This window comes from Dromaius novaehollandiae, chromosome 15, assembly GCF_036370855.1.
Source record: "Dromaius novaehollandiae isolate bDroNov1 chromosome 15, bDroNov1.hap1, whole genome shotgun sequence".
NCBI classification, from domain to species: Eukaryota; Metazoa; Chordata; class Aves; order Casuariiformes; family Dromaiidae; genus Dromaius; species Dromaius novaehollandiae.
The window spans coordinates 17,517,352-17,530,621 of NC_088112.1; the positions used below are offsets into that span (position 1 = coordinate 17,517,352).

Genomic DNA, 13,270 nt, shown 5'->3' on the forward strand with positions numbered 1-13,270 from the left:
CAAGTGTCTCCTCTTGGGAGATGAAGAACAAAGTTGACACCAATAATTAGCAGCTGATGCACTGATTTGGCAAAAGTTGCTGAAAATGAACATCTGATGGAGAGGTCTTGGGATGATTTAGTAAAATACAGTGCAGCCTGAGATGACTTTTGGAAGGTTATTGTACAAAGTGCTGGGGTGATTAGAAGGAAGACAGCATGTGGAAAATGTGAAAGGGGAGTTTGGTGTCTTATTTAGTTCTTTGAGTTATTCCCTTGTCTTTTCTGGCATATTAAGAATATAACGCTACAACAACAGAGTCAACTGATGTAACTGAGGAGAGCTGAGATGTCAAATCTAAGGTTAATGGGTGGGTAGGGCAGAAGCCCAAACCTGACAGATTTCTGCTTTACCATAGATGGAATTGTGTTTTGCTTCTATAGTAAGGTGTGGGTATTAATTTGATTTGCACATAACTGTCATTTATAAGCAAATACAACATTGACATAACGTGGTATGGGCAAATGAATACAACCATTTGTCATGCGAGAGAGCGAGAGGCAGAGAAGTGCCAGAGGAGGAATGTGTGCGCTGTGTGGTCAGACTGTGTGTGGAGCCATCCCTCGCTGTCACAAGAGAGGCCCCCAGGAAAAGACAGTTAGTGGGAAGCTGGGATGTGAATCAAAAGTCTTGCAGCTACTGTCAGAAATATTTTGAGCTGGGCTGCTGGTCTTGGGATGATTCCAGTGGCAGCTGGAGCCGGCGCGGCTCGCTCCCTGATGGGGAGCACGCGGGGCTGGTTCCTTGGCAGTGCCAGTGCTACCAGGCTGACACCCGAGGGGCAGCGAAAAATGGGGGTGTGGGGAGTTTTATGCCATCAAGCAAAATTTAAGATAGTTGGGTGGCACCCGCTGGTAGTGAGAGGGCTCCCAGGGAACCTCAGGAGTCTGTGGGACCGTAAGGGTAGAGGGTCACAGTGCTGAAATGAGGAGCAAAGAGGGAGGACAGGCAGTTTTCACTGGATGGTAGGACTGCGTTGTGCCTCCGGCTGATTTACTCACAGCAGGAATGAAGATCCCACGCTACGAGTTAGTTTAACTTTGACACATAAGAAGGGAAAGAAATGAAAGCACAAAAGCTCCGGATACCTTAACAGCCAGCCATCCCCCAAGATGACAGCGCGGCGGCGGAGGCTGGTCCTCATCTGCAGTCGCACCGCGGGGCTCGCGCCCAGAGGCCGTCTCTCGCCCCACCTGCCAACCACCGCTGCTTTGCAGTAGCACGTCTGATAGCTTTGGCCGTGCTGCTTATCACTGTAGTTCTTGTAAGCAGCAGAGAGAGGACACGACCTGCAGCCCCGCCAGCCTATCTCACTTTCTAGAGAGCTTATAAGATTTATTGTCAAATTTTACAGTAACTGTGATTTGCCTTACAGATCATGAATGTATGATTGCCCCATGATCCTATAGCGATCCTCCGGAGACCCCTGTGATAGCTAAGTAATTACTTCTGGGCGCTAGCAAGGATTAACTCTGAAGCTTTCCCGGTGGAACAAACCACGAGACAGGGCTGCAGCTGGCTGCTTGACAGGCGTTGAGCCCTGATGAAGAGCTCTCCCCGTCGCTGCAAGGCTTGGCTGCTCCCCCCTCCACGGCCAACCTGCAAGTGACAGCTGGGCTCTGTGTGAAGAGCAAATTTTCATGCTGAATCATGCATTCTGCCCAGGCTCGTTTTAAAAACTTCCAACGGCCTTGGGAGAAGCTGCTGGGAACCTTGAGGCTGGCGATGGGAACGTGGTCGTTGGCTTCTTTGGCTGTGTCAAACACTCTCCTTCCTGGAAAAGGCCCTCGTGGCTCTGTGGGGATGTAACACCCCCACATGGGTATGGTTTTGGGCTGGGTGCTGGCTTGGGGGACTCCATGGGGTGAGAGAGGGGAGACCTTTCAGTTCAGCACGGGGGTCTCGTGTCCTTCAAGCTTGGGGAAGACATGGTAAAAGGCCATCCAGGCAAATCTGTCTTTCCGTGGCTGTCCTTTGAGTGCAGGTCTCTTGTAGGAGGCACAGAGACAAGCATCTCTCCCGCTCAGGCCCATGCAAGACACGGTCCAAAGCGAGGGAGAAGGCCGGTAGTGGAGGTGGGAGACGGGAGGCAGCGTGCGCCTCTCCGCCAGCCAGCTGGAGGCCGGACGGGGCTGCCGCTGCGACAGGCAGCTCTGGGGAAGCTCTGTGCCCCTTGCGCCCTGCCCAGGGGTGCTACCAGGGCCCCCGAGGCAGGGTCCTAAGGCGAGAGCACAGTTATGCTTGTGATGAGCCCAATAACCTGGCGACTTGTTCACCTCCTCCAAAGCAGCCCCTTCTGATGTGAAAACTTGAATAAATGAAGATGGAGAATCCACTTTCTTTTGTAGCGTTTCCAAGGGCTGTTTCTTATATCTGCTTTGAAGGTGACAGCTCTCACTTCCTCCCTTTGCTTCCTATTATGTTTTTTCTGAACTAAGCACTAGAAGCCCTTAATAAATCCACGGTTCTCTCCCTGCTGTGCTTAGCCTCTCTGAGCAAATCTTTTTCTGCCGTTCACTGGAATCAAGAGAGTCTTGCTGGGCCTCCTAGGGGCTATTGTAATGCAAATGATAATAATGATATTAATGGTAATCATTGCTATTCTGCAGGGTGAAATGTCAAGGGTCCATATTTTCACATTAATTTTTAGTATGCAGGCGCCACATCAAGTGTATCCCATTCTGTCAGAGAACATGATTTTTATATGGGGGCACTATAAGAAACAGTTAATAATAAAGCTGGCTACTGTTGTGCCTGATGTTCTTTGACATACAGTAATGCAATGTGACATGACAAATTTGGAATGAAGGATGAAAAGCTGCTAAAAGAAATACTTGCATGTAGCTACAACTGCATTCATTTTTTTATCTAAAATGTGTTCCTGAGTGGTAAAGATAAAAAAGATTCATGTCACTGCTCTTCATTCGCTTGAGTGTATCTGGGAAAGGAGTTAAGGTGTCGAAGGGGTAGGACTGGTTTATTACTACCTGTCTGAATATGAAAAGGTTATATCAGCAACTGCACTTGCTTTGAAATATGATTCTGGAGGCAGGGAGATCGTGTTTTGAAGTGTGGTGTCTGTCTTTAACTGTGGTTCTGAAATTGAGGACATCCACGGCGGCACGAGGCCCCTGAACAGTCTCTTTCTCTTACAAGCATTTCTAAGTGTTTTCCTGCAAACAGCTGCATTGTTCTCATCAGACATGGGTACGACTTAAATTACTCTTGGCCTTGTATTTATTACACAATATTACTTGTAGAAACTATTGCTTTTACTTTTCAAAGTAAAAATCTTTTGGGCGAGATTGCGCCGAAATGTTATTGTTAATTGACATTAAGTGAAACTTGGGCTGTTACATAACGTTCAGAACATAAATGCTGCTACTTCGGCTTTACACCAACTTTGCTGAGAGCTGACTCTGAGCCTCTGCTGGTTGGTAACTCCTTTGTCTGTTTGATTTCAGAGGCGAACCTCACTAATTTGGATCGTCTCGACGGCGTGTTGAGCCTCATCGAAGACCGGGTACGTAGCTCCGGGCGACGCTCTCGCCGGCACGCCACCGATGATGATTACAACATCGAAGTTCTGCTGGGCGTTGACGACTCCGTTGTTCAGTTCCACGGGAAGGAGCACGTTCAGAAGTACCTGCTGACCCTGATGAATATTGTGAGTACAACCCTGGTAACTGCCCTGTGGGGGAATGGTGAGACCAGAATGAATGTGGTTTGGCTTAGCTGTTTGAATAAGACATCCTAGATACCCCCATCCATCAAAACACACTTTAAACATTTTAAGAGTCCCACCACCAGTTTTTTCCTTGGCCCCTTTTTCTTCTCTTCCTTCTCCCCTTTTGGCTTTTCCAGAAGTGGCCTGGATTTTGCCCCTGAAACTATGCTGTCTTCTGCAATGATAAAAAAGCTCTGCTTATGTGTTTTGATGGATGGGAGCACAGGGTAAGGGCCTAGGGTCCTTGGAAGTCATTATACTTTAGATATATATTCCCTTAAACTAAGTTCCCTCAGGAAAACATGGTTTGGAGAACTGTGTTCAAATAATGTCATACTAGAAATTTAAATTGGCTTATACATTTTTAGAACTACTCAGTTAAATTCTTTGATTCCTCGACAATCCCTTTAGGTCCCAGGCCACCCAACTACTCTTTGTTCACACCATAGTAAAATGTTATGCAGTATATCACTGAACTTTCTTAAACTGATCTAGTATTTACTCCGTGGCTGACATCTTTTGGTTTCCTTAATTAAATATTTAGTCTTCAGAACCACTATCTGCACAACAGACTATATACTGTAGTAGCGATGAAAGCAGACAGACACTAGAGAATATTATATTTGAAAGAACCATTTTTTCTTTCTAAATGTCAGCACAGTAGACATGGCCATAGGCAGCCCTTTAGTACCCCTGTCAATAAGCAAGGACTCTATTTGGGGGGGGAAAAAATCAAGTTTTGAAGAATCATCTCTGTTATAGATCAGAATTGAAATATGTTTTGTTCTTTTGGCCAAAAATTGAAAGAGAGAAGCTCTCTCCAGAATGACTGTTAGCCCCCCACTTCATTGGCAACTCGTTCTGGGATGGCTTTTGTCCTTCTCAGTCTCATCTGGAACTGGAGGCTCTTCTCAGTGGAATACACTTCAGTAAAAGCTTCCGCTTCAGCGAAAGTGTTTTTAGTGAAACATGGTTGAGCAAAACGTGGTAGGTCTGTTCTGTCTTTGACAGACAGAATATGACTGCTGAAGCTTAAAAAGAAACCTAGAGGATGGGTGCCTACAGGTGATTTCTTGGCATTGCAAGCCATAGAGACAGCTATACAGACAGAAATCCAGGCTATCGAGTACATTTTGCCTGGGATGTATTTTTTCCAAGATATGTAGTTTCATTATGAGGCTTGGTTTTTTCCTTCCTTTATTACATTCCTTTAACAAAATGTAAAATGTCACTGTTTTTCATTTTAAATGAGAAGTGGAATACAATTTAAGAAAATCCCTTGTGTGAAATAAATTCAATTGCACTGACATTTTATAACAGTATTGTAAATACTTAGAATCTGGACTAACATTAGAGTTATAGGGTACTTAGTGTATGCTCAGATGGCTGTAAATATATGTATTCCAACAGAAAGGACATAGTGAATTTCATTTATTTGTGTGGTTTGTTTCCTCTGAGGCTTAAAACAAAGTCTACAGAGAAACAGATGGTTTTCTACATCTCTAAATTAACAAGCCAAACAGGCCTGACTAGGAAAGTGGCAAGCAAGCTGAAATAGATTAAACAGGACTCTTTACTTATCATGTCACTTAAATCTATTTTTAAGAGAAAAAGCATACAGTAATGGTAGAGAACCCATAAATGTTCCAGCTCTGGAATATACTTGTTCCTAATTTTAGCAAAGCATCCAACACACAAATTGTAAGAAATAACAGCTCTTAAGCATGCTGCCTCTGCAAGTGGTTTAGAAAGTGCAGCCTGTGTAACCATATCCACAGGGCTGTAACAGATCTTGGCACAGGCAGTAAGTTGTTCTGTTGTGAGATCTGAGATAGAAATCTGTCTTTTTTGGGACTGAGGATATGTCTCTTCCCTTAGTGCCCAAGATGTGGTGAGGCATTGGCATCCCCAAAGCCCTTCAGGAGGCTCTGGGAAGCCTTTGGGAATCATTAAGATTGTTCTGTTCTTTCCTTCTTCAAAACTCAGCCAGTTCCTGGCCACTATATTATAGCAGAGGGACAGGGGTGGTGGTGAGCAGTTCTCTCTTTCTGGCTTTCCAAGCTTTGCTCAAAATTAGAGGAGCAAGAGTTTGTTACTGCTGAATGGGGCGCCTCTGGAAGAAGTATCAGATGATGCTGGAGGTCGTTACCATGCATGCGCGATCCTTCTCGATCCTGTATATCTGATCCCTTTCACACAGCTCCCCTTTCACATCCAGGGAAGCTGCGTCTCCTGGCTGCTGGTTGTGCACATCACAACGTAGGACACCAGCCCTCTCCTTCCATCAGCAGGTTGGCAGCTCCTCTGGCTCTTGCCTTCATTGCTAGATAGATGCAAGGAGAATTTCTGTGCAAATAATTGCTTTGGTATCTTGTGCTGATATCCCCTTGTCCCCTCTTCTAACTCCTTGAGAAGTTCTTTTTACCCCTGTTTTTAGAAAAAGAGCCAATCTGAAAAGGTTTGGGATCTCCAGCTGTCAGGGGTCGTGTGCGTACAGTGTGTTTCTGGTTGGATGCACAGGTCCAAGGGTACCTGAAAGAGAATGGACAACTGGGGAAAATCCCAGCTGACCTTTTAAATCTGGTGGAAGATCACAGTATGACCATCAGACTGCACGTACCGTACTGGGGTTGTGGGTACAGTCAGTTAGCTTTGTGCAGTAACAAGGCATTAAGCATAAAATCAAAGACTGCACAGTAAGTAAAAAAATAAAATAATAGTGCAAGTATTTACTGGAGATAAGAGGTGATTGGAAAAGTTGAGTTTCTGTGGTTCCAAAAATAAAATAAATCCAGGTGAATTCTCCCTTGTGCCCAAACTCCTGAAGGCAAAATTCTTTATCCGTTCCCATAATCGCTTTCCCAGAAACGTCTCTCAGCATGGCTCCTTCTCCCCATTTTGCTTGATTTCACTGTGTATGATGGCGCTAGCAGTTGTCCTTAATTAACTTTTCCCAGGGATCTTGGGTGGAACCCCACCACCAACCCAATCAAAACAATATATTTTTTTCAAGCCAGTGCAATGACTTACTCAGAAAATCTGAGTTTTATGCTGCTTAAGTGATGTGTTACAGTCCACACCTAAAAGCCATAAAGTGAGAAAAAAAACAGGGGCTGGGTGTCCTGGCTATCTTGACTAGCTATGCTAATAGTTATCCCAAAGTTTGGAAATGAAGTCACAGTCCCAAACGAATGGCGATAGATGCCAGAGGATTTTTAACGCTTTGGGCTGCAGCCACGTATCGCCTGACTGTGCGCCAGCCGTTTCACTGCAGTGAGCTAGGCCTCTTGCCACCCCATTTTTATCCTCCAGTCATTTCCTCGTGCAAAAACTTTGGTTTCTCTTGCTCCCCCTGCTCTGCTCAGCACCATGGGGACATTCAGTCCGGCCGGGGAACAAATGCCACTTCGGAGACCCTCGGCTGCCTCATGCTTGCACCATTTTCTTCTATACATCATGCTGTGTTTCTTCCTGGGTAGGATATTATCTTGCACAGTCCTCTGTATTTCCAAGTTTGAGCCCACACATTGCACAGATTAACTGTATTTATAGCATGCAGGAGCACTGCAGCAGAGGAGGGAGATTTGGGGAGGTATCTTGCAGCTTGTAGTCTACACAAGAACACGCAAAGTAATTTAATTTCAGCAAGAAGAAGGGCAAAGAAGGCAGAGATTTTATCTGCTTGTACAAGTGTTTCGGAAATATTAAAAAAAGTATTAGGCTCAAAGCGTCTTGTTTGTTGTGAAACAAAAGGCTTTTGCTGCGGGACGCTTCGGGGGCTGGATGGGCATTAGTGGGCTACAGTGGGTATCAATGACAGCCAGCCTGGGGCTGAATTTCTCAGATGGTTTCATGCCTCTCTTAAAAATAGTTTTCAGGATTAAGCAGTTCTTTTGCTGCCCACCGTGGGAGAGCGGCAGACCTGGGCCTGGCTGGCACATTCGCCTGGCTGGGCCTGCGGTGTTAATTTGGCTGAATGTTTTACCTCCACAATCCTGCGTTTAGATTCATGTGCCCAATGGGTATCTTGATAATAGACTTCCTAAAGAGGCAGAATTGAAGTATCTGATCTGACAATATTTCTGCCCTTCAAAATGCATGAAATAAGCTCAATTGCAAATGTTTTTGAATGTATCAGCTCCATCTGGCTTGACTTTAAATCTGCAGCTTTCATGCCTCTCTTCATAGCTGTGATTTTTCCCAGGGAGGGCCCTGCTGTAACCTTTCCTTGTGTGTTTTGTCTTCCTTCCTCCATTCCCACAACAATATATTTGAAGCTCATATCAAGAACCTCATTTCATTCGTCCTTGTGTATGTTCTGGAAGAATTTGAATAAAAACTATGTACATTGTTCGATTTTAGACCGTTTTTGGGGTGGGAGGAGGGGAAAGCATCTGGGTAATGGATATAGGGCCCAAAATATTTTTGATGCTGAAACCCATCTTCTCAAAGCAGTTAGCTGCCTGACTGCTATGATTTCAATGGGAGATAGACTCTAAGTAGGATTTAGGCCTCACTTTGGGCTAGATTTCTCTGAGTATTTAGTCATTCGCCTGCCATTGAAATCAGTGGGAGTCAGTCTTAAAAAGCAGCCCCTGGGACGATGGCTCTGCCTGCCTCTAAGGGAAACTTCAGCTCCAAAGCAAATGGGTTAAGTGGATTTTCATTTGAATAACTGAAATCAATGGGAGTTGTGTGGCTGGGGGCTTGGGAAGGTCCCACGAGGCTTTCGCTGCGCCTTTCAGCACCAAGCAGGTCTTTGCAAAAGTGACCCTGAGGCACTTTTGAATATGTTATCTGTCCTCTTTAATGGGATGTACGTGGTACTGCTATTATATGTGAGAATTCTGTGTTCGCATCTTTGGATGATGAGGGATGAAGGTTTTCAGGTACAGAACAGCAAGTCCCAAATGAGAGGAAAGGGCAGAAATGCCATCGGTTTTTAACTGACAGGTGGCTGGCAACCCGCACAGCTTGCCTAATTCGAGCTGTTGAAAAGAAAGTGGTGATCGAACACTCTGCAGTAATGGTGCACCCTGTATTCAGAACCATATTTTTTGAAATAACAAGCATTTTTAGGACAGGAAGGATATTTCAGTAATATAGAATTGACTGGATTTTTAAAATTAAATAATTTATAAGCACCAACAATTTATATGCACACTTCAGAGCTGAACTAACTCTAAGAAATCCCGCAAATAACAAATGCAAGACCAGTTCTAGTCATCTGAGGGACTTCTGTTGTTAATAGTTGAATTACAGCTTGTTTAAAATTTTAAACATGTGTATGAGAGATAACTCCACTCTGAGATTGTTTGTTATAAACCAGTAGGTTTGACTTGTGGGAAGAAAAGGTTTTGATGAGGCCTCAGAAGATTATTTTTATTCGTTATTTTGACTGCCGCGCTATAGCGGATGTCAGAGTTGTACATTATATTGGATGTTCAGTAGGTCCCTTAGGAAATGCTCTTTCTGAACTCCTGAAGGTTTTAGCAGTTTTCACAGGGGTATTAGTTCCCATGTCAATTAGGTGAGCATTTCTCATGATTATTAACTGGAACATGCCTTGCCTCTTGTACGTAGTGCTGAACATCACACAGGTTTTGGTATCATCCTTAAGGAAGAGAGCAATTACTGTTAAAAGAAGGATTTTCCTTTACTCCAAATACCAACATGAACTTTAGCTGTAAAGGTTGCAGTCAGGGACATTTGGGAGGTGACACTTGTGGTTTGCGTGATGGAGTAGGGATAATTAGAATCAGCTTCCCAATTTTGGACACTTTCCTAAACCAAACCACTTAGATTTAAAGAGTTCACCTTATTTCTTGCATTAACACTACACCCCCATCTCTTGTACTAATTTCAATAAAGTAATCTGCTTAATTATTTTATGATACTATAGCTGATTTTATTAAAGTGGTCTTGAGACTGTAATTCAAACAAATGCTAATTCTTTCGGTGCAAACATAGTTTATTTCCAGTGTTTAGAGAAATTTCTCAGTGCTGTGATTTAGAGGCAAGAACTGGGGCGTTCCAAGAGCCTGAGGGAGGAACTAAGGAAAATAAATTAGTCATGAAGTCAGAAAACAAAGTCTATGACCTTTCTCGAGCCAATGGTACAAAGACGAGATAGAGCCCGTAACGCCGCGCTGCCGAGAGCCCTGCCAGCACATCTGCTCGGCGGTATGGTTTTCATTTTGATCAGAAGCAGCTCGCTTGGACTCCGTAACATCTACTGAGCTCTCGCACCCGCGAAGGTAAATCAGAGCTCAGCCTTGGTATTTACATACAAAATGCCAGATATTTATCTCAGTTTTGCGATGTGCGCTGCCAAGGCCTTCTCCGCTCGCCTGCATGGCCTGTGTTTTTGAGCGGAATAGTAGGTGTTTTCCAAATCTGAGCTCACAGCTTGACCTTTAAGTTTCGGCTGCGTTGTGTGCTTTCATTATTCTTTTTTCCTCACGGCGCTCAACAAAGATTTGCAGAAGAAAAGAGTTGTTCTCTGAGGAAAAGCGTGTAAGGACTAGAAAGGGAGACTGCGAGCCCTGCGTCTTGCCTGATGGCTCTGTGTGACCGCAGTGTATCCACCAGAGGAATTAGTGTGCCGTTATTCCCGTGGGATTAGGGTGAAGCTTTGGGAGTGTTAGAAATGTTACTTTGGGATCTTCAAAAGCATAAAGAAGGCGATGAAAGTGGAAGAGGCTGGTGGTGTTTGACGTGGGAGCACAGAAAGAAATGAAGCGAGGGGGGACGCTTTTAGGAGGGGTCGGACTGCAGGAGTTTGCGCTCGGGATCCGCCGTGCCGTTGCTGGTTCCTCGGCCGTCGCTCGCAGCCGCAGGCAGCCGCTGGGCGCCCAGCAGGCACCGGGCCTCCATGTGGAGACCGGCGAGCCGATGGCGGAGGCGACCGCGCTCTGCCAGCCCCTCCGCGACCGCGCGGCAGGGAGCCCCGCGCGGCCCCCGCTCTGCCCGCCGGCGCGTGGCCGTAGGTCGTTTCTGCAGCAAGAAGGATGTAAGGACGCTTGGGTGATCACAGCACGGTCTAATTGCATCGGATGGATCCGTCGCTTGTGGCAGCTGAAAAGCCAGATGAATAAAGTGCATCTCGTAGCCAGCGGTTGGAAGTACGAGGCGTCCGCCGGCGGCCTGCGAGCCCGAGGCAGCGGGGCCCCGCGGTGATTCGTGGCTCGTGGGATGGAGCCGTGCTGCGACGCCGTGCCCTGTCCTTTGCATAACACACGTTAGCAGACGTTGTGAAGCTGGGAGCTCTTCGGACTGCATGGATGAGTTTGCCTGTGGCTTGCCAAACTATGCATAATCTTATTCCTCTTGCTGAGCATTAGCTTAATTAGAGATTCAGGAAACCACTTGACTTTCCCTAAAAGTCCTGCCAGCTTTATCTGCAGGTAACCCAACCTGCAGCAAGACTAGCAAAACTGCAGGCTCTTTATTTTATTTGCAGTACACTAGTTTTCAAGTAGTTTCCAAAATTCACTTTCAGGATTGGGCTCCATTTTGCTCTGTAATAAAAACTTTGCAGTGTTTCTTTTACAAAGCATAATGCACCTCACAAACGCTTGGCTTTTTTTAGCTTTTTTCTTTTTTATGTATTCTACTTGGTTACTGTGTTGGCTTCAAATTTGCTTAGGGCAGAAGAATTATAAAATAAGCAGAGAGAGACAGAAGAAAAAGTAAACAAAGTCCTCGTTCTCCTTATGTGGCACCAAACTGTGCCAGCCTGGTTTCTGAACAACCACTTTTATTCCTTTAGAGAGAAGGGCCTGTTTCGTTTCGATTGAAATATTCCAGGAAAATAAACCAACACGCTGAGTTATCCCAAAATAGTTTGTGACCTACAGTAGTTTTATCAAAGTCCCTTTACAGCATTGCACCGTACCTTGAACTCCTTGAGACTTACCCAGCCTTCTCCATCACCCTCTGCAAGTGCTGAATCACATCGGACCGGGTTTAGTACAAAATCTTCCCTCGCCTCGGTTCAGGAGCTTTGATTCTGAGCTGCGCTTTGGGTGCCCTCTTTTCCTATATATATTTTCCATAGTTTTGGACTGCGATTCCCGCTGAGCTAAGAACAAACAGCAGATCCACTTCTGAGCTTGCTTTTATTGAGATAAATCGGGATGTCCCCCTGAAGGACATGGAGGTACAGTGCTGTGAAAGTACTATGTAATCGTTGTCAGGCCCATGTGCGTTTGTTATGCAGATATCTGAACATGTTGACTGCCTATCTGCGCCTTGAAACAACAGTTCAGCATTTAATTCAGCAGCTCTGTGTTGGGGAAGAGCTTGGAGCTTTCCAATTTCACAGATTGGTTGGTAATTTCGTGCCCTGCGCTATCAGGTCCGTTAGGCAACCTTTGCACCCCTGGTAAAATGACGTGTGGAAGTTTAAAGAGTCTAAGCCGGGGTCTGCGGACGCCTTTTCCGTGTATGCGTTTCTCATGAACTGTTGAGAGCACATAAGCCTCGACATTCAATCTCTTGGATCTTGTTTCTTTCGTAACTTCCAGGAACACACAGGTGCAATTTAGGTCATGCTGAAAAAAAGTGCGCATTTATTTCAAGGTATTATCTATGTGCAACGAGACACTACCAGTCAGGCTGCAGTTCAGCTTAGAGAAAGGGGCAGAAGTTCAGTTCAGCTGCTGTGCAAAGAGGGGTTGGATTCGTGCTTACAAATGAAATGAAGATCCCGAGCTTTGAGCTGACCTACTGTCTTGCAGAAAATCCAGCATCCTGAGGGAGTCGAGCAGCTTTTTACGATGCTCACGCATTACTGTTGATTCACAGTTTGTTTGTTAGATGTCATTTGCATGAACAGTCAAACAGTGTTTCCGTTCTGTTCCCTCCGCGGTTGCATGCCAAGTCTCGCTTTGGCTTGCAGCAGCGATACGGTCGTCCTGCTGCTTCAGTATTGTTAAGAGAGGCTTAGGTTAAGTTCTGGGAGTTAATGAGAAAGTGGGGCACAGCAATTTGGATTATGTGCTATGAACTAATTAAGGACTTACTGTTTAGTGTCTTCTATACACGGGCCTTTGTGTTCAGTATTCATTTCACATACAGATAATTTACAGCCTATTTAAACTTCATAGGTGTGTGTGTTCTCTTTCCAGTACACAAAGGATTAGGCAAATTATTATCCCTGCATCATGATGGTAATGCCCTGGAGCCTGTGGGGTAGCCAGTAGATATCACAATGAAGCATCCTTGTCGACACGCAAGGGGCTTTTGCCTGGGTGAAGGATTTTTCGTAAAGTAAAATGCATGTCCAGAACTTACATCTTCATAATCTGTCTTCAGTAATGGCCCCAAAAGTAAAAGATTTTTTAAATGCAGGAATATAAAGCTGGTCTTCTCAAATCTCACTTATCCATGTAAATAAATGATCTGATTTCCAGCGGTATTGGTTACAAAGCAGGTCCGCAGAGATCAGCTCCTTCTGCCATGCAGCGAGAGTGTTGCCGCTGGAGGCAGCCACAGGCAGGA

General features: G+C 45.2%; 1 protein-coding gene across 1 annotated transcript in view; it reads left to right on the plus strand.

The window, feature by feature from the left end:
* ADAMTS2 (ADAM metallopeptidase with thrombospondin type 1 motif 2) overlaps positions 1-13,270 on the plus strand; it is a 182,683-nt gene that overhangs the window by 117,563 nt on the left and 51,850 nt on the right. The window contains exon 4 of the mRNA XM_064521062.1: positions 3,504-3,706. Within this exon, the coding sequence (XP_064377132.1) occupies positions 3,504-3,706 (203 nt within the window). The remainder of the gene's footprint in view (positions 1-3,503; positions 3,707-13,270) is intronic.